The sequence below is a fragment of the Plecotus auritus genome (genome assembly GCF_963455305.1).
Source record: "Plecotus auritus genome assembly, chromosome: 4".
In the NCBI taxonomy this organism is placed as follows: domain Eukaryota; kingdom Metazoa; phylum Chordata; class Mammalia; order Chiroptera; family Vespertilionidae; genus Plecotus; species Plecotus auritus.
Genome location: NC_137775.1, coordinates 146,644,390 through 146,663,986, shown reverse-complemented (window position 1 = coordinate 146,663,986; position 19,597 = coordinate 146,644,390). Strand labels below are relative to the sequence as shown.

The window sequence follows — 19,597 nt, the reverse complement described above, 5'->3', positions numbered from 1 at the left end:
AGGGGGCATGCGCAGAACATTGTCAGGTGCCGGCAGCTGGCGGCAGAGCACGGAACATGGCGGGCGTCAGCCGCAGCATGATGGTGGAACAGGTGAGCAAGGGTGCCAGACCAAGGCGGGGTGCCGGTCGCTGTCATCGGGGCGAGCCTCTGGTGGTTACTGAAAATTCTTTGCTCCCATGCACCGTGGTTCCCCCCAGCGCTTGCACTTGCTGCTCGCACCAGTCCCACTTGCACCCACTGCCAGCTCTGGAGCCACCGCTAGCACCCGCTGAAGGCGCCCGGTGCTGGCCCCCATCACTCGGCGCCATCAGCGGGTGTGAGTGGGGCCGGAGCCATCAGCGGGTGTGAGCAGCGGCTTCCGGCCCCGATCACCCCCCAGGGCTTCTCCACCTCCCCCTGCTCCTGAGGGGCAATCGGGGCAGCAGCCGCCACTCATACCCGCCGATGGCTCCGGCCCCACTCACACCTGCTGCTGGCGCTGGCCCCAATCACTCCGCACTGTCAGCGGGTGCAAGCGGGGCCAACGCCATCAGTGTGTGGGAGCGGCGGTGGCGGGAGCAGGGCTGCTGGCAGACTGGGGGCTTGGGGCCGTGGTGGGAAGGGCCGGGCGGGAGCACGAAAGATGGGCCGAGACCCGCCCTTCGTCCCACCACAGCCTCGCGGCCCACAGTTCCTTTCAAGGTGCATGAATTCATGCACTGGGCTCCTAGTATTTATAATAAATGACTTGTTTTAAGCAACTAGATTTTGGGGTGATCTGTTACACAGTAGAGCTAAGTGGTACAGTGGTGGTGCTGGCAAAGACTCAGTAACTATACACTGCAAATTCATTTACAGATTCATTTGGGAATAAACTCTCATTTTTTTGTACATTTCAACAAGTTTCTTGATTCAGATCTTCTCCACAGTTCTGTAGTATTAGCTTCTGACTTAGTTAACTTCTATGATAAAATTACAGTAAACCCTCGATTTTGCGGATCTCAATTGAACAGACTTCAGATTTAATGGACAAAATTTCCAGTCCATATGTTACATGTGAAAATTAACATTCTGTTAATTTTAAAATGCTTTTAACCAAAATTTGCTTATAATTAAATTAAGTTTATTTATTTGTTATTAATTCACTGTTATTTTAAACAAATTTTAACGAATAGGCCATATGTTGGAAAAAACACTGTAGTTAAATAAGTATTACATATCTACAACTATGTCTACATATTTAAATCTAAGAATCACCACTTGTAACAATGTTAGCTAATGATTATCATGTGATCATACCATATCAAGAGAGGTAACTGGTTCTGTTGTCAAGTGGCATGACTTTAAGACATTCCAGTTGATGTGTGCTAAGCCATGACCCACCGTGTGCATTTGTTTATTTGTAGTGACTGGTGAATTCAGGCATTTACTAGACCAATTCAGTATAAATTTAAAATTATGGTAATACATATAGAAAACTTTTCTGTGAAATTAAATTTTTCATAAATACCTAATTTTAGACAAACATATTTACACTAGAGGCCTGGTGCATGAAATTCGTGCATGGGTGTGTGTGTGTGTGTGTGTGTGTGTGTGTGTCCCTCAGCCCAGCCTGCACCCTCTCCAATCTGGGACCCCTCGAGGGATGTCCGACTACCCATTTAGGCCCGATCCTACCGCTGGCTCCCAACTGCTCGCCTGCCTGCCTGCCTTCCTGATTGCCCCTAACCACTTCTGCCTGCCAGCCTGATAACCCCCTAACCACTCCCCTGCCAGCCTGATCTATGCCTAACTGCTCCCCTGCTGGTCCGATTGCCCCTAACTGCCCTCCCCTGCCGGCCTGGTCACCCCTAACTGCCCTTCCCTGCCAGTCTGGTCACCCCTAACTGTCCTCCCCTGCAGGCATGGTTGCCCCTAACTGCCCTCCCCTGCCGGCCCAGTCACCCCAACTGCCCTCCCCTGCCCGCCTGTTTGCCCCCAACTGCCCTCCCCTGCAGGCCCGGTGACCCCAACTGCCCTCCCCTGCAGGCCTAGTCTCCTCCAACTGCTCTCCCCTGCAGGCCCGGTGACCCCAACTGCCCTCCCCTGCAGGCCTAGTCTCCTCCAACTGCCCTCCCCTGCAGGCCTGGTCGCCCCTAACTGTTCTCCCCTGCTGTTCTGATCACCAACAACTGCCCTCCCCTGCCAGCCATCTTGTAGCAGCCATGTTGTGTCCACATGGGAGCGGCCATCTTTGACCAAATGGGGGCGGCCATCTAGTGTGTTGGAGTGATGGTCAATTTGCATATTACCTCTTTATTGATGGGACAAGTAAAAATAGGTAATTAATTTGTCAATTTTTTAACATAGGCATTCGGAAAAACCACTTTATTATATGATGAAATTTAGGCTTCAATAGGCAACGCCTTGCCCAAATTAGTCTGTTATATGGAGGTTTAACTGTATCCTCTTTTCTAACCTGGGGAAGTCAGCATAGCATAATGTAAATTATATTAAATGTAGAATCAGGAAATTTGAATTTTAATTCAACTAAATTGAACTTGGATAAGTCATCTTAATTTCTGTGGGTATAACTTTTATTAGAATACTAGAGGCCCAATGCACAAATTCATGCACGGGTGAGGTCCCTCGGCCTGGCCGGTGATTAGGGCCGATTGTGGGGGGGCCGGCTGGCCAGGAGGAGGGACCGTGGGAGGCTGTCCAGCCGCAGGAGGTTGGCTGTGGAAGCGCACAGACCACCAGGGGTCAGCTCTTGCGTTGAGTGTCTGTCCTTGGTGGTCAGTGTGCGTCATAGCAACCGGTTGACTGGTCGGTCCGTAGCTTAGGCTTATATATATAGACAAATAAAATACTGGCTTGGTGGTGATGGACTCCTTTAGCTTTTTCTTATCTGTGAAACTCTTTATCTGACCTTCAATTCTAAATGATAACTTTGCTGGGTAGAGTAATCATAGTTGTAGGTCCTTTACATCAATTTGGTCAATGTGCTTTCTTCTTTAATTCTCTAGTTGTAAGACTTCCATTCAGCCAGATTTCAGGCGGTTCTGAATGATAGTTGTTCTGTGGTTTAGTTATAATTTTGATGTGGTTGTGGGAGGATGTGAGTACTGCATTTACCTATGCCACCATCTTGACCAGCATCTTTTTTTGTTTATAATTTATTCACTTCATGTAGCCTCTGCCTAAAATATTGCTAATTCCCAATTTGTAAAGTCTCAATTTGTAAGATTTAGTACTTAACAAATTAGCATTTTTTATAGTACGTGAAATTAAGAAGTAAAATAGACATGTACTTCACATCTTTTCTTGCTTTCTTATAGTACTTGGCTGTAAAAAAGAAAGAAATGTTACCCTTTGCAACAGCCAAAAAATTAATATCCCACAGAGAGGAATAACTTTTTGTGTTTTTGAGATTCTGACTTATTAGGAAGAGTTATAAACATCTGGCGTCTAAGAAATGTATAGTCACAGAACTTCTTTAATCTCAATGTTGGTTTTGCCTCATTTACTAGAGAATAGATCATGCTGTTCAGGGCTAAAGCAAATCGTAATCCAGACCTCCTAATATTTCTCTTTTCCTTTATCCTAGTTAAGGACTCTATCTAAACCACTTTGCCTCCTGTTGTGGAAATGGCTTATATTATTAAAGGTTTCCTCTCACGGGGGGAAAATATGGTACTTAACCACTAACCATAGTACTAACATGTCAGTAATGTGATATTGTTAGTACTCAAGCACATTGTATTTCACATCAGTTGTAGCACAGATGAACTACACTTTAATAACGTGATCCCAGGGCTCCAGGGCCAATACTGGGTCAGCTACTAGTAATCACAAAGCTGGGTGGAAGTTTGCATGGTGACGATAGCCACCATGATGTAGTGAGCACCTATTATCTGCCAAGTCTGTGTGACAGGCATTATTTATGTCATGTCTAATTCTCACAACCCTCTTCAAAGGTAGGTATTATCACCTCCAGGCTTTTCTGGCTTGGGAAGGTGAAGTAACCTTAACAAGAAGATTCTATTCATTTTAATGCCATGGTAGTAAGATGGTGGCCAAGTTATTTACGTCCCTAAGCCCCATTTTTCTTCATCTATAGCATGAGAAACATACTACTGCCCTTTGAAGGGGAGCTGTGAGAGTGACGTAAACTAATGTAGGTAAGGCATATAGCACAATGCCCCATACCTACGTGAGCAATAAACATCAACTAATGAGATATCGCCTACATTTTTATCCTTCCCTGGAAATTTTTACATCTTTAAAAATTCCCAGATGCCCTGGCTGGTTTGGCTCAGTAGGTAGAGCGCTGGGCCTACAGACTGAAGGGTCCTGGGTTCGATTCCGGTCAAGGGCACATGCCTGGTTCAGGCTCATTCCCCAGTTGGGGAATTGCAGGAGGCAGCTGATCAATGATTCTCATCATTGATGTTTATATCTCTCTTACTCTCTCCATTCCTCTCTGAAATCAATAAAAACATATTAAAAAATTCCCAGAGTTCTTGTCTTCTTCTTCTTCTTTTTTTTTTTTTTTTAACTCATCTGTATTTAAAATATTCTAATACGTATCTCTCAGGACACTATGTACTGAGATGTTCAAAGGTTTTCTTTTTTTTCCTGGTAGAGGACAGCAGGATAGAAGATAGAGATAATAAAATAATTATCTTGATCTTGGTGTTATCAGTCTTCTATATTATCTTGTTCCTCAGTTTTTCTCAGTACCATTATATTCTGCATATGTCTATTCTGTATGTATTTATCCTTCTAAGGCAAAAAAGTTATTAAAACCCTACCACCAACATCTGACTACAAATAAAAAATATCCCAGATTTAAATGCCGTAACCGTATTAGCCATGTAATATGTCTTTCAGTTTTTAGAAATATAGTCATTGCAAATGATTTATCTCAGCTTCACTTTGTTATGACCCATCAAATTTATATTCCCCATTTATCACCCAATGGGTAAATGGAATTTTCAGCTAACTTGTAAGACAGCAAAACTTTTCTTGCCACACAAATACTAGTATGTCTCCTATTGCTCTAAGTAATACAAAAATAGCGTTCACTATATCTATTTAATTGACAAAAGTCTGTCAATTTTCATCTTTTCTACCTAAATAACTTTTGCACTAAGTTATAAAACTAAGTTGAAGAAGTGAATGGTATGTCACCCTTACCATACTTGTCCTGAACAGCTCTTTCCCAGAGTCACTGATTCATTCAGCCCAGTATCATTTAGCACCTCCTATGTGCCAGGCATTGTGCCAGGTCCCTGAGATACAAACACTGAGCAAAGACAGACCAAGTGTGTGCTCTGAAGTTTCGTGGAAAAGACAGATATGCAATGAATAATCACACAATCGCTGCAACGGAAACAAGTGCTAAAAAGAGGAGTGTTCCACATGCCCATAATGGGGGGATGTGACCTAGTTAGGGAGGCCCAGGGGGCTTTCCCGGGAAAGCAATACTTGACCTGAGTGTGATTAAGGATGATCCAAGGTCAATGAAGTAAAGAAGCAAGAGGGGCATTCTAGACAGAGGGGAGGAAGGAGCATGGGTAGGTGTAAGCAGGCCAGTGTAGCTGCAGCACAGAGACCAAGGAGAAGCCTGGCTGATGCCAGAGCGGCAGGCGAGGGCTGGCACAGGTCCCTCTGGTCATGTCCAATAGTCTCATTTTTATCCTAAGAACAACAGGAGGAGACTGAAGGGTGGTGACATGATCTGATTTGTAATTTGACTGCACTGGGGAGACTAGATTACAGTGATTCACAGGAGATGGAGATAAACCAGTTAGGAGGCTGCTGCAGTGATCCAGAAAAGAGATTATGGCAGTTTGGACCAGACCAGTAATGATGAAAATTAATATTCAGAATACACACGTTGACAGGACCAGATGTCAGTACTGTGCTATGAGCTGTGCACACATTAACTCTTGGAATTCTCAGAAACAACATGTGAGACAGGTATTCTTTCACAATTTACGGATTAGGATATTGAGGTAGGTAAGAATTTGTTCAAAATCTGGGTAGTAGACATAACCAGAGCCCAGTTAGTTATTCAACTTCAAAGCCAACTATGAAGTTCTTGTGTAAAAATTAGAAATATAGTTAGAAGAAAAGGTCTCTGTAATGAAGTTTCAACACTTAAAACAAAAGCTCCTTGACCAGTTTCATCATGGTCCCAAGCGATAAGGCCTGAAGAAGAACGTGGTCTTAGGTTTCCCCTTAGCAAAATGGAGTCTCCTTTGAGGTTTTATACTCATGGAAGGCATACCTATTTCAACATATCGGCTTGGCAAGTCCCTCATTTCACTGGCATGCCGTTCCTTCACCGAGCATATCTAGAAAATAAATTCACAGGTTATTTTACTCACTTGATGGAAAACTCTTCATTAACATGTCATTCACTATATGATACTTTCATTAAATTAACCATGTAGTACTGAAGATGGAGTGCACACAATCTATCCACTGACTTAAGTGACAAAAATTAATTTCCATGATATATAGCAACTGTTACTTACATTCTTCAACATTATTCTTCAATGAAGTCTTATTCCAAAGCAAAGAAAGGAAGGGAACTATTATATAGCTTTAACATGTTTCCAATGGCCCATTCTTTCCAATTCTACTTAAGAGCCACTTCTGTCATCAGACAAATAAAGCTCTGGCAGAAGCACATATCCAAGAAAGGCCAATGGCTCATTTGGGCAACATTAGTACTAGGTCTTGTGTTTCTGATTACACATTGGTGATATACTTTACTGTTGCTAAGTAATACTTTGCAAAAGTGGCACAGGCTCTTCTTCTTTTGAGTATATTAAAATCAATGTGTTATATAATTTAAATCAGGTAAACTACAGCCTCGCCCAGGCCTGTTTTTTTTTCAGGTCTGTAAGCTAAAAATAGTTTTTACATTTTTAAAGGAAAGGAAAGGAAAGGAAAGGAAAGGAAAGGAAAGGAAAGGAAAGGAAAGGAAAGGAAAGGAAGGAAATAGTCAGCAGAAAAAAAAATGTAGCTTAAAATCTATAATACATAATGCTAGCCTTTCACAGAAAGTTTGCCAATCCCTATTTTAAATTATATGAATACAGTTTGGAGATATATATATATATATATATTATATTTTTATATATATATATATATATATATATATATATATATATATATATATGTGTGTGTGTGTGTGTGTGTGTGTGTGTGTGTATGTATTTATCTATCACACACACAACACTCAACACATGGTTGTTTTAGGGTGGTAAGACTAGAGATATTTTCTTTGCTATATTTTCTAAAGTAAATATATTCTATTTTGTAATAGGACACCAAAAATTTACATAAGTTCAGCCATGGAGGTGAAAAAAAATCTAAAATTAAATACTGATCATAGCCATTTTCATCAGGAATCAGGTTTTTTTTCCTTTTTCTTTAGATAGTATTTTTTGTGTTCTTTTATAGTTGCGCCCTAAGTATAGCTACAACACAGAAAACTCTAAAATACGAAAAACTCAAAGGGAAAAATACAAATACTATTCAGTGTCTCAGCACAAAGTGAACACCATTAACCACCTTTTTAAGAAATATTTTATAAAACTAACAATTTACTACAAATAATATATTTAAATATTCTTCCACAGTTCTTTAATGTCTTCATAGCATTTCATCACATAGTATGAGAGAGAATCATTGATCGCCTGCCTCCTGCATGCTCCCTACTGGGGATTGAGCCAGCAACCTGGGCATGTGCCCTGACCAGGAATTGAACTGTGACCTCCTGGTTCATAGGTCAACGCTCAACCAATGAGCCACACCGGTTGGGCCACAATTTGTTTCTCATGGCATGGAAAAGAAAGACTCTATCTTAAAACTTAAGCATATGAAAGGATTGAGCATTAAATGATTATCACATGTTGATAATACTCAGATGAAAATATTTTAGTTGCAAGAAGCATTCAAGAACTCATATTCCTTTGGCACATCTTCAATGAATCTATAACAACATGGACTTATTATAAGACAAGCAAAACCACCTTGACAGAAGTCCCCCAGCCGATAATCAGGGTCACACTGTCCTTCCAGCAGAGGCTGCAGGGGTACATATCTGGGCGAAGACTTATGTCATCCCGAGGCACATTAGTGATTCTTTGCTTTGAGGTGATGTCAAATATCTTCACACCCTGGAAAATAAAATAGCATTAACATACTCTGCTGGGGAGAAGAAAAGTTAACGGAAAACACTGCTACACACCACTGACAACCAGCTCTGCAAAATACTGACAGTGTCTACTGAGCCCTGTGGGGGTCGTGCAGAGGAAAATGCTCCTACTCCACACAAACCTGTGAGAGGCCCGAACAAGAGAAAACCGCTATGCTTCTTTCTGCACTGAAGCGTTTTATTAGTGGATGGCATCGGTGGCTCAGATACAACACAAATGTGAAATGTGCAGACGTCAACAAGTGCATTTCCAAAATGACAGACAAGTAACATTTCTAATTGTGTAGCATTCCACTCACTACAAAATGAAGTTCGCTTTTCAGAAACACTTTGAAATCAAAAATCTACTACGTACAGAAAACTACACTTGACATTTAAAACACTCAAATGGAAACATCGAGCAAGCAGCTAACTAAAAATAAACCAAGAGGCCACAGGTTTGCTTGCCTTTACTGTGACCCAGGAAAAGTAAGTCCTGAATAGCAGGGTAGATTCTGAGAGAACAGAATAGAACTAATTTGCTAAGTTATGCCTCGAAATTCCAAAAGATATGCCAGATGTCAAAAAGATAATTTTAAACATTCTATTTGCTCTAACTCATAGTGAGTAAACTTTTAAGTAAGTGTAGCACCAAATATCATGATTGACTTTTTAAAAGGCAAGCCTATATTTTCTTGTGATTATACTGGGAGTAAAATGGAATCAGCAATATCGTGCACTTGTTTCATCTCAGCTGTTACTTGCCCTTGGCTAATAGGCAAAAGGTATTTTCAAGATCACATTCCCAATGCAGCCCTTCAATTATTAAGATGCCTTTTCATTTTCTTGACTATTCTCCAGGCCTCAGGTTTCTTCCTCTAAAATAGAGCCCCGATATGTTGGGAGTCCTCTATTATGAAAGCCAAGAGCAATCTAATTTCTTTAACCTTCCAGGTATGACATGAATTGCCGTTTGTACCCTTTAGCAGTGACCACCGCAGCAAGTGGTATCTTTCCTCCTTGTTACAGCCCTCTCAGTGCAGCCCCTCTTGCTCTCTGAAGAAGCATTAGGAAGATGGTGACATGCTTTTACCATATTATTGGCCCAAGCAATCAGATGGCCTCTCCACTTCACACTCCTTATGTTCCCTTCCCCTTCATGCAGAACAGAAGACTTCCATCTGCTCATCCAAGACCGTTCAAACAGCAGCAACTAGGGACAAATAGTATAAAAAGAGAATTTTAGAAACCAAGAAGTATGCATAGATTCCCTCCTTACTATTTTTGCCTGGCCATTGAGCAAATGACAAACAACTTATTCTCAGCAATTTTTATTCAGACTCATAGTACTATATCATTTGCATTTTGGAAAGAATTTCTACTACATTTTATCTTACTACAAAGTCAAGCCACAAGATGGCACTAAAATACCAAATTCATGGAGAATACTGCACATTAGTCAAAAGATCTGTTATCACAAAATGTTCTTCAAATGATTGCCCAAGAATTAATTTATTTGGTAAATTGGGAAATCAAAACCTCATAATGTCCCTGTGAAAGTAAAAATATTAGTTACAGATTAAACCACAATAGTTAGAAGCAGTCTGTTTTTCATTTAATCCAAGAAAAATAATTTTTAAATGGCATTTGAACAGTAATTCATGTCATAAGAGAAATTTGCTTTAGGCTTAAACTTATTTTAAAAGTTCAGAGTAGCTAGGGTCTTTATTTTAAAGAGAAGAATGTATAATAAAAATAACTGCTGGATACGTTTTATTACCAAATATAACTGGTCCAAACCTCTAAGGCTGTAGTTTAATAATTCATGCATTATTAAGGTACAATAAAATAGTTTTTTCTTGATATATCCAATTCAAATACTCCAAGAAAAGACATTTATACAATATATAACTTAATATATATAAGATATAATTTATACAATGTATAACCTACAATAACTTCACACATGTAATCCTGAAACATGTTTCATACCATTTAAAAGTCAATGCTGATGACACACAGAATCTTAAAAAATTCCTATTATCAGAGTAGATTTCAGTTTACCTTAGTATATTCTATGTCCCTTCCCACCCCCAAAGAAGGGGGGAAATGAGTAATAGGAGAAAGAGAGCAAATTCACATTTTACTTATATTTTTTAATATATTTTTCAATAGTTGGGCTCACGTAGTCAAAAAGTACAAAATAAGGGGAAAATCCTATAATTAAATGTGTCCATCTTCACAAATAAGCAGAGTATGGTCACTTTTAAATGCCATAAGGGCTTGAAGCTCTTTATTATCCATGGAAAAGAAAGATGTCCTCACACAGTTCACGGTGGAGACTGGAGGCAGGGCTTTTCCGGAACACATGGCGTCCTGCCTTTCCGTTAGACAGCTATAGGATAGCCCCTCAAAGACCTGCTAACCCTCCCGTGCTCTCCCAGCCCAGGTCCTACGAAAGAAACCGCCACCACCATGTGTCCCTGCTTCCTGTCAGAGACCCTTAGGTCCTCTCTGTCTGTGATTCAGTTTTCCCGAAGAGCCAAGGAGGTCACTGAATGTGTTTGGTATTTTGTGACAGGGCAGGTATGAAAGTCAGGAAACGAGAGAAAAGCCTGAAAATATACTCCTGCTGCACACGCCACTAAAGATTATGGTAGCTGAAAACAATTACGTATATTAAACATGAGGAACTGATGAGACTGAAATGTTTATCTTCCACCTGTGGTCTGGATCAGGTGGGGTGACTGGGCTGGGCCCAGGGAGTGCTCCGTGACCACGTGCTGGGAGGAACAGTGGCTGGTCAGGACAGGTGTGGTGGAGTACTACATCAAGTGCCCGTCCTCACCTATTCCCACCTAGACATGACCAGGCAGTGTTAAAAAGGGAACAATCTGCACCTGTGTTTTAGAAAAATTAAATATGCTCCATATTTTAAGTTAAAAATTCTATAAAATGATAAAAATAAGACCCCAGTGAAGGCCATTATTCAACTCACTACAAGAAAAAGCCTGCCTGGGAAGTGGTTGGTTGGGTAGAGGGGGCTGGAGGTGAGGGGAGTCATGGGAAAATGCCATGAAGGTCTCACGAGCTTTGGTCAGCAATGGTAACTGACGCCTGGCCGAGTAGCCACCCCACCTTCACTTGACAACACAGGTCAGAAGGAAAGCAGGCACACTGGCAACAGGAAGGCACCTACCAAAGACAGCTGTGCCAGTTATGAGAAATGGGCAGTACCTGTGCACACTTCAAATTCCTTAGAAAATGCAGAAAGCAGGCTTTTTAAAACAAACAAACAAAAAAACAACAAAAAAAAACACAATTCCCTGCTGCACCAATGGTCATGTTCTTTGGCAGCCATTTTTCTAGGACAATTTTGTTCCGATTCAGGCAATAACAAAAACTTCCTTCTCCCACCACCATCCAAAATAAAAGATTTGAACAAGTTCTCAGAAAAATCTATTACGAATTCACAGCAACTTCAACTCTAAATACTGAAAACAGACCTCTCAGTAAATATGAGCTAACAAGGAAAAAACCACTAGCAATATGGAAAAATTCAGTATTTGTCAACAACAGGACTTATCCAAGGAACCAGAGAAATCTCTCACTCTGACTCCACATGGATGACAGTCATAAAACAGAGAAGAACTTTAAAAATAATCTTTCTTGTTCTCAGGTGACAACAAAATTAAGCAAGAAGTTAGTAACAAAGGTTAAGCAAAACAAAACAACTGAAATTTTTAAAAAATGATACCGTTGGGTAAAAGAGAAAACCAAACTATATCAGAGCACTCTGAAATGAGAACACAAATACTACAAACCTAAACTTTAGGGGCTGCAATCACAATTATAAACAAAGGGAAGTCCACAGCTCTAAAAGTTAATGACCAAAAACAGGCGTGCATGTACTAACTACACGACAAAAACAAAAATACTTTACTGAGGGATACCAAAGGAGAACTAAATAAGTGGAAAGGTACAATGTTTTCCTGGATAGTAAGACTCAAAATTCTCATGGAGAGTTTAAGTCTTCTAAATCAACCTATGATTTTAATGTGAGCCCGAAGAAATTCTCAAAGGAATTACTTCTAGAACTTCAAAAATACAATAAATTCATTTGAAAGTACGTAAGAATAACAGGAACTTTTTTAAATTAAGCAATTTGTGTGTGTGTGGATTGGCCCTGCCAATAAACAATAAGACATTTTATAAAATTAACATTCAAAACAGTATAGCAATGGTCCTAGAACTGACAGATGAAGGGGAAAGAACTGACAAAGATGAGTCAAATGAAAAGGTCAGACAGTGTGTGTGTGTGTGTGTGTGTGTGTGTGTGTGTTAGGGAACAAGGCACCCTCACACTACCCAGCAGTAGTCCCCCCATCTTCCTAGAGGATCCTTTAGCATTAAGGGCTCAAAAGCTTTAAAAATGAAACCAGTAAGTCCATGCCTAGAAATTCATGCTAAGAAATGATCAGACAAGTGAGTAAAGATGTATGTAAAGTTATTTATAACAGCCAGAAATGAACTAAAAACTGGGGAATGATTGAGTAAAAAGCAGTAGAGTGAGACATATGAAGTATATGCATTCATTTTTAAATGCTTTTATATATTTATATTTATTAACATAAAAAGATGTTCAGGGCATATTAAATAAAAAAGCAGATTGTAAAACAGTTTTAAATATGATGACACTTAAATATGAATGTGTATCCATATATAAAAATCTAGAAACCTATCACAAAGTAATAATAATTAATTCTAGAAATAAGTGATAGATTTTCATGTTATTTCTATTTTATAATTATTCTGTATGAAATGTGAATTATTTTTATGTTAATACACATGGGAATAAAAATCCATTATTCTCTTATTTTCACAATCAAGATAATTTAGGGAATAGTTGAAACAAAACAATGAAACTCAAAAATTCACTGGAATTTAAAGAAAGAAGGAATGTGTGAAGCCTACTGAATATGTATTAGAATTAATTCACACAAACTGTAAGTATTTTTAAATAAAACATTACTAAAGAAAATTGTTTAATAAAGTTTTGCAATAGCAACCAAAGTCCAAATTCACTCCAACTGATCCTTTCTCTTGTGGTTGGTGTGCTTTTTGGTTATGGGAGGAGGCTGAGGCTGGCTGGACCATGGCCTCCCTTTGTCTCTGCACTAGCTCCAAAGAAAACTTCCAGCAGAGGGCAAGAAGAAGGGAAGGAGAGAATTCTGAATTCAGTCCGTCTTGTGGTTGAGTCTTGAGTTTTCAGAGTTCTGTTGCTACAAATCTTGTGTCATGCTCTGACATGAAATCAAAGCAGCAAAGAAGCTTCTCCCTTAATGATAGTTTTATATTATAGACAGCACACAGCATTCTGTGCAACTGATGGGGGTGCTCAAAAAAGTGTGTGTGGGGCTAATATATTAACTTCTGTAAATGAAATAAATGTTAATTTACATTACAATTTTAGACATGATTCATGTTTTCTTTTTTTAATGTTCTTATTGATTTCTTTTTTTAGAGAGATAGAAACATCGATGAGAGAGAAACATCATCGATCAACTGCCTCCTGCACGCCCCTCACAGGGGATCAAGCCCACAACCCAGGCATGTGCCCAGACCAGGAATCAAACCGGTGACCTCTTGGTTCCTGTATCAACACTAAACTGCTGAGCTACACTGGCCGGATTCATGATATTTTCTGATGTTTTTCAAATAGCAGTAGTTTCAATCACTTTACCTTTATATTTTTTGGATGAAAAATAAGCAATAATGTATACATAAAAAGGCTTAAATATATTAGGAAGGTCATTGTTCAGAAGAATTCTTTTGCAAGTCAAAAAATTTCCCCCTAATTTCTTGGTTCAGTATATGTTTTAAGGTCATGCTGTTTTATCAAAGGATGAGTGCCATATTCTATTTTGTTCATGGAGATACATGTATTTATTTTCATCTCCCAAACTGTAAATGTATTGGGGAGAGAGCCCGCATCTTATACTTGGCTAGACACACAGGCATAATAAATAACAAATACTGCGGAGGCTTTCCTAGGTATTTTAATGTTATTCTTTCCTTCATTGTTCATACACACAATGTGTTTGCTTTAAGAGGAGCTATGTAATTCCCCAAACCCTTGTTACCAGTGGAATTTGCCCTAATCTCAAAAATCTCAAGAAAAGAACCCCGTGACTCTTTATATAATTACTATATATCCTTGCTTTGCCCTGGCCGGTGTGGCTTAGTTGGCTGGGCATTGTCGCATGCACCAGAAGGTTGGATTCCAGGTCAGGGCACATGCCCAGGTTGTGGACTCCATCACCAATAGGGGGGGTGTGCAGGAGGCAGCCAATCAACGTTCTCTCTCACATCGATGTTTCTCTCTCCCTCTCCCTTCCAATCTCCCTAAAATCAATAAAAACATATAATAAGTAAATCTCCTTGCTTTGAGAAAGGACTCACTTGTATTGACCCCATGTTCTACTCTTGAAATGTTGGTCTATTTCCCTTTGCTCAATGCCAGAGTATATAATTTGTGCACAGCTTGTCAAAATTTTGAAAACTACTTTTAAGGCTAATCTTCCCCTATTCAGTTTAGGTAATTGCAGTTCCTTTATTTCAGGATGTCAACTGGGTCTGAAAGTGTTTATTTGAAATGTGTCTGCAGCCTGCTGAAGGCTCTGCTGTTGCTGCCGAGCCCACTTTTCCCCATTGTCTCTGTACCTCGTCTGCTTCTCCTCCACGTTACCTGCCTGGCCCTTGAAGCCTCCATTCCTGCATTCCCTCACCACTCCACTTTATTCTTCACTAATGAGCCCTATTTTTCAACCAATACATAGTATAAAACTTTAAATGTGAGCTAATAATTATGGAACCATTCCTATTTCTGTCCTTTGAAACTCTCCAAATACATCTGCTGTACATGCAAGATTTGATTTATCACATTTTGTAGGACATACAGTTTCATACAGGAGGGAGAAGGACCGGACAACCCACTCTCCGTTTGCTTTTTTAATCCTAATCTATGGGAATTTCAAGCAGAAGCACACTGTTTGGCGGGAATGCCAGGGAAAGTTCTGCTTCAGTGATTTAAGTAAAGATAAGCTGCTTTTCTTACAAACATCCTACCCTAATTTAACTACCACAAAACTACCTGCCTGTATTTCACTGACATTTAATAAAATCCATTTCTTTCTTCTAGTCGTAAAACTGCCTCGAGACCCACCGAGCACGAGTGTTCTACAAAGCATTTTAGAGGGTTAGCCATCGAGTGAACTGCCTTAAAAGCAGCTGGTTAATTTATTTGGTTCATCTTCCACATCCTGTAATAGTGAATTGTCATTATCACAATACTGAGAGCAATTTAAGCTCAATGGGAGCTAAGTACAGAGAGAGAAAAAACAGTTTCCAAAAGGTCTATTTTGCTGTTGTTGTTGGAGAAAAGTATTTTAGGGCTTTATTTCCCATAAATCCACATTCTGGCAGTCAGCACTCTCAGTACTTGTATTTCAATAGGAGCCCTCACATCTTCAGCAATATACTTTATCCTCCTATGTTTGGGGCTGATAAATCTATCTAGTACTTTCCTACCCTACAGAGTGGTCAGGATGCACATTCCCAGAGTCCCCTCACATGTGGCGGGATTCCTATCGGGCCGTAATAAAGCTGCCGATTCTGGCCGCACAACACCTGTCATTACCCATCACCCACTCTTCCCTGACGGAGGAGAGGAAGTATGACTGGCCCCTTTTTAATCATCTTGTGATCTTTCAAGTCTATAAATCACTGGACTGCTTCAGGCTTCCTAAACACCAGCAACACTGCTTGCTCTCAGGCAGACGAGAAAGCAGGAAAGACTGGACTGAGGTAAAGGCCCTGGGCCGGTCTCAGATACCAGGTGCATTCTTGCAGTAAGGACCAAGGGGCTCAGAGAACACAAAGACTCCATAAAAAGTAAAACGCTTGATCAGAGAAGTTTCTGGAGCTCAAGATAATACAGTAGAGAAACAAAGAAAAGCAAATTACAACATGCCAAATAGGACTTTTCTTTTTCAAAACAGACAAAGGGAATAATGAAGGATTGTCACAGAAGGATTTACAAGCCCAAGATGAGGAATGAAATTTTAAAAGTCAAGAAGGCAAGTGAGAAGAAACGGGTGAGCACCGAGAAGACCGGGGATGGTAGGTGGCTGCTGACAGCGGACAGGAGGCTTGAGCCTGATGGAGCAGGAGCGGCTGAAGAAGACCCCAGTGAACAGCTAGTGCCTTTGTCTTGCCTCCGGCTTCAGCCCAGGACCAAACTTTACAACACACAGCTTTTTCAACCGCCATCAAGAGAAGACATAAGGCGTATAGGAAGAAAAAGGGAACTTCCCAAATAGATTACTGCTTTAAATGCAATGGTTATTTTCTGAACAAGTTCTAATCCTTCAAACGCCTTTCCCTTAAGGTAATTAACATGCTTAAAAGCAGTTACTATAGGCTAAATGCTGATGCAGACAATTGCCAGGCCACTTGATAGGCCTCTTGCTTCGCATAATATTTGAATAAACTCAAGTGCAATGCCACACAGGTTCTAGAAAACCCCTCAAAATTAACTGATCCTGTGAAAACTACATAGATAGAATAATGTTTTGAAACTTAAAAATACTCCACATCAACATAAGGAACAGTCAATTTACTGACCAAGAAATCTAAGTGCCCCTTAGGAGCAGTTTCCTTTATATTAAAAACTAGTGCCCTGGCCAGTGTTGCTCAATGGTTAGAGTGCTGGCCTGCACTGAAGGGTTGTGGGTTTGATTCCCAGTCAAGGAACATACCTGGGTGGCAGGTTTGATCCCCAGCCCTGGTCGGGGTGCATGCAGGAGGCAACCAATCAATGTGTCTTTCTCACATTGATGTTTCTTTCTCTTCTTTCTCTTTCTCTCTCTTTCTCTTTCACTCTCTCTCTCTCCCTCCCACCTTCCCTCTCTTCCATTCTCTCTAAAAATCAACAGGAAAAATAGCCTCAGGTGAGGATTAACAACAACAACAAAAAAAAACTAGTGATGACAGATGGATATAAATCTACATATCTACTGTAGCCCGTGTCATATCTACTGTAGCCCGTGTGTGAGGTAGACTCCTATTTAAACTAGCAATCTGCAATTTCTGCATATGTAAACTCACAATTGCAAATGTGATTTCAGAAATAAATGAGGGTATTTTAAAACAATTTTAGTTAGTGAGGTCGGGGGGAAGCTTCCATTATGGAATCCACAGACTTAACAAATTTGACTGTTCAAACATCTTGGGTCTGTTTTTCAGTTTGCACCTGGACTGGGTTCAACATTGGACCCCTTCAGCAGCAAAGGAGAGAAAACACAAACATCATCCACTGGGTAATTAACCTGAATTCATGTTCTGTGATGAGCAAATATCTCTAATTTTAACTATACATAAATAATCTCAATCAAGATGACTGTAGGGAGATCTTTGTACAGTGAGGATATGAAGAAAACATCCTCCTGTATACCAAAAAGATTTCCTGCTCAGGGCACATATCTAGGTTGTGAGTTCAATCCCCAGTCTGGGCACATACATACAGGAGGCAATCTCAAACGCAATCTCTCTCTCTCTCTCTCTCTCTCTCTCTCTCTCTCTCTCTCTCTGTCCCCCCACCCCCCTCCCTCCTCCCTCTCTCTCTGAAGTCAATGAAAATATCCTTGGGTGAGGATTTAAAAAAATGCAAAATTCTTAAGTCTTGAATAACAAAAAAGTCACACGAACACACAAGTTTCTATATCTGAACAAGCACTTCACTCAATTTAAAAAAAGCAAAAGGGGAAAAACAAAAGGTCAGGATACTACAGAAGACACCAAGTCAAATGACCTGCCTTAGACTGGGCACGCTGGCCTGCCTTGGCAGCCTCTGTGGAAGCGGCTCTGGGGCAGATGCGCATCTGTAGAATATATTCACCCTCTCTCACACACTCCAATGTCTACTCTAAAGTCTCATTATGACTCCTATATAAGGCCTCTCTGGGAGAAAGAATAATTATCCTAGATTTAGCCAAAATTGGAGAAAAGCCTTCAGGCTATACAGTAAGCAGCAATAATTTGTGCTCAGACAATAAATATCAAATGGACAGTCTTCATTGTCCAGGCTTGTATGGTAATATTAAAAGCTGCCCCAAACAAAGAAAACAATCAGACAAACCACATTGGAAGATATATAAGTGGCTAGTAAATAAAAATGTACAAAATCACTAATAATTCAAAGAAGTTACAAAGTAGAACAATGAACTATCTTTGTATATTAAATTAGCAAATAGAATGTTGTGAAACAGGTCCGCTCATACACAGCTAGTATAAAATTGGCATGTTTTCTGAAATGCAATTTTACTCAGCAGTATGTATCCAAAGCCTAAAAAGCAACATAATCTTCGACTCAATAATCTCCAAAGTAGGAATCGGTGCTAGATAAACATCCAAAAGCATAAAGTAAAGTTCATGCTCAAAGATTTCTAGCTTCCTTACAGCATGATTTGATAACCAAATACTGGATACAAACTAAAGGTCCAATTATATGAGAATGGTTAAGAAAATTAAATATCCACGGTTTGGCTCAGTGGATAGATCATCAGCCTGCAGACTGAAGGGTCCCAGGTTCATTTCCAGTCAAGGGCACATGCCTGGGTTGTGGGCTCAACCCCCAGTAGGGGGTGTGCAGGAGGCAGCCAACCAATGATCCTCTCTCATCATTGATGTTTCTATCTCTCTTCCTCTCCCTTCCTCTCTCAAATTAATAAAAATATTAAAAAAGAAAATTAAATAGACCCCTAGGATAGAATATTATGTAACCGTTAAAGAATATTTGTGCCCTGGCTGGTGTTGCTCAGTGGTTAGAGTGTTGGCCTGTGGGCCAAAGGGTCATATATTCAATTCCCAGTCATGGGCACATACTTTGGTTGCAGGTTTGATCCCTGGCCCCAGTCTGGACAAGAGCAGGAGGCAACCAATCAATGTGTCTCTCTCACATTGATGTTTCTCTCTCCCTCTCTCTCTCTCTCTCATCAATGGGAAAAATGCCCTTGGGTGAGGTTTTAAAGAGAGAGAGAGAGAGAGAGAGAGAGAGAGAGAGAGAGAGAGAGAGATCTCCAAAGAGTTGCAATTAATTTATATAGTCTTTTATTATTGCTTTTTATTTTTATAAAAGTAATGCCTGTTTATTACCAAAAATACAAAAAAGCCAATGACAACCAGAAAGAACACTCTTAATGCTGCCCAGACATTGTTAATAAATAATATTCACATTGTTAATAATTTGCTGCAGTTTTCCATAAATATTGCTACATAATCATATTTCTATGAAAAAAAATACAATCAGACCACACATATGTTTTTGTAAAGTACCTCAATAGAAGCAATCTAGCTAATG

General features: G+C 40.0%; 1 protein-coding gene across 2 annotated transcripts in view; it reads right to left on the bottom strand.

Annotated features, from left to right (window-relative positions):
• Positions 1–19,597, bottom strand: part of VPS41 (VPS41 subunit of HOPS complex) — a 141,749-nt gene that overhangs the window by 50,486 nt on the left and 71,666 nt on the right. For both annotated transcript variants that reach the window (XM_080665764.1, XM_080665765.1), the window contains exons 8-10: positions 9,272–9,391; positions 8,015–8,161; positions 6,259–6,325 (exon numbers count right to left, since the gene is read on the bottom strand). In XM_080665764.1, the coding sequence (XP_080521890.1) occupies positions 6,259–6,325; positions 8,015–8,161; positions 9,272–9,391 (334 nt within the window). The remainder of the gene's footprint in view (positions 1–6,258; positions 6,326–8,014; positions 8,162–9,271; positions 9,392–19,597) is intronic.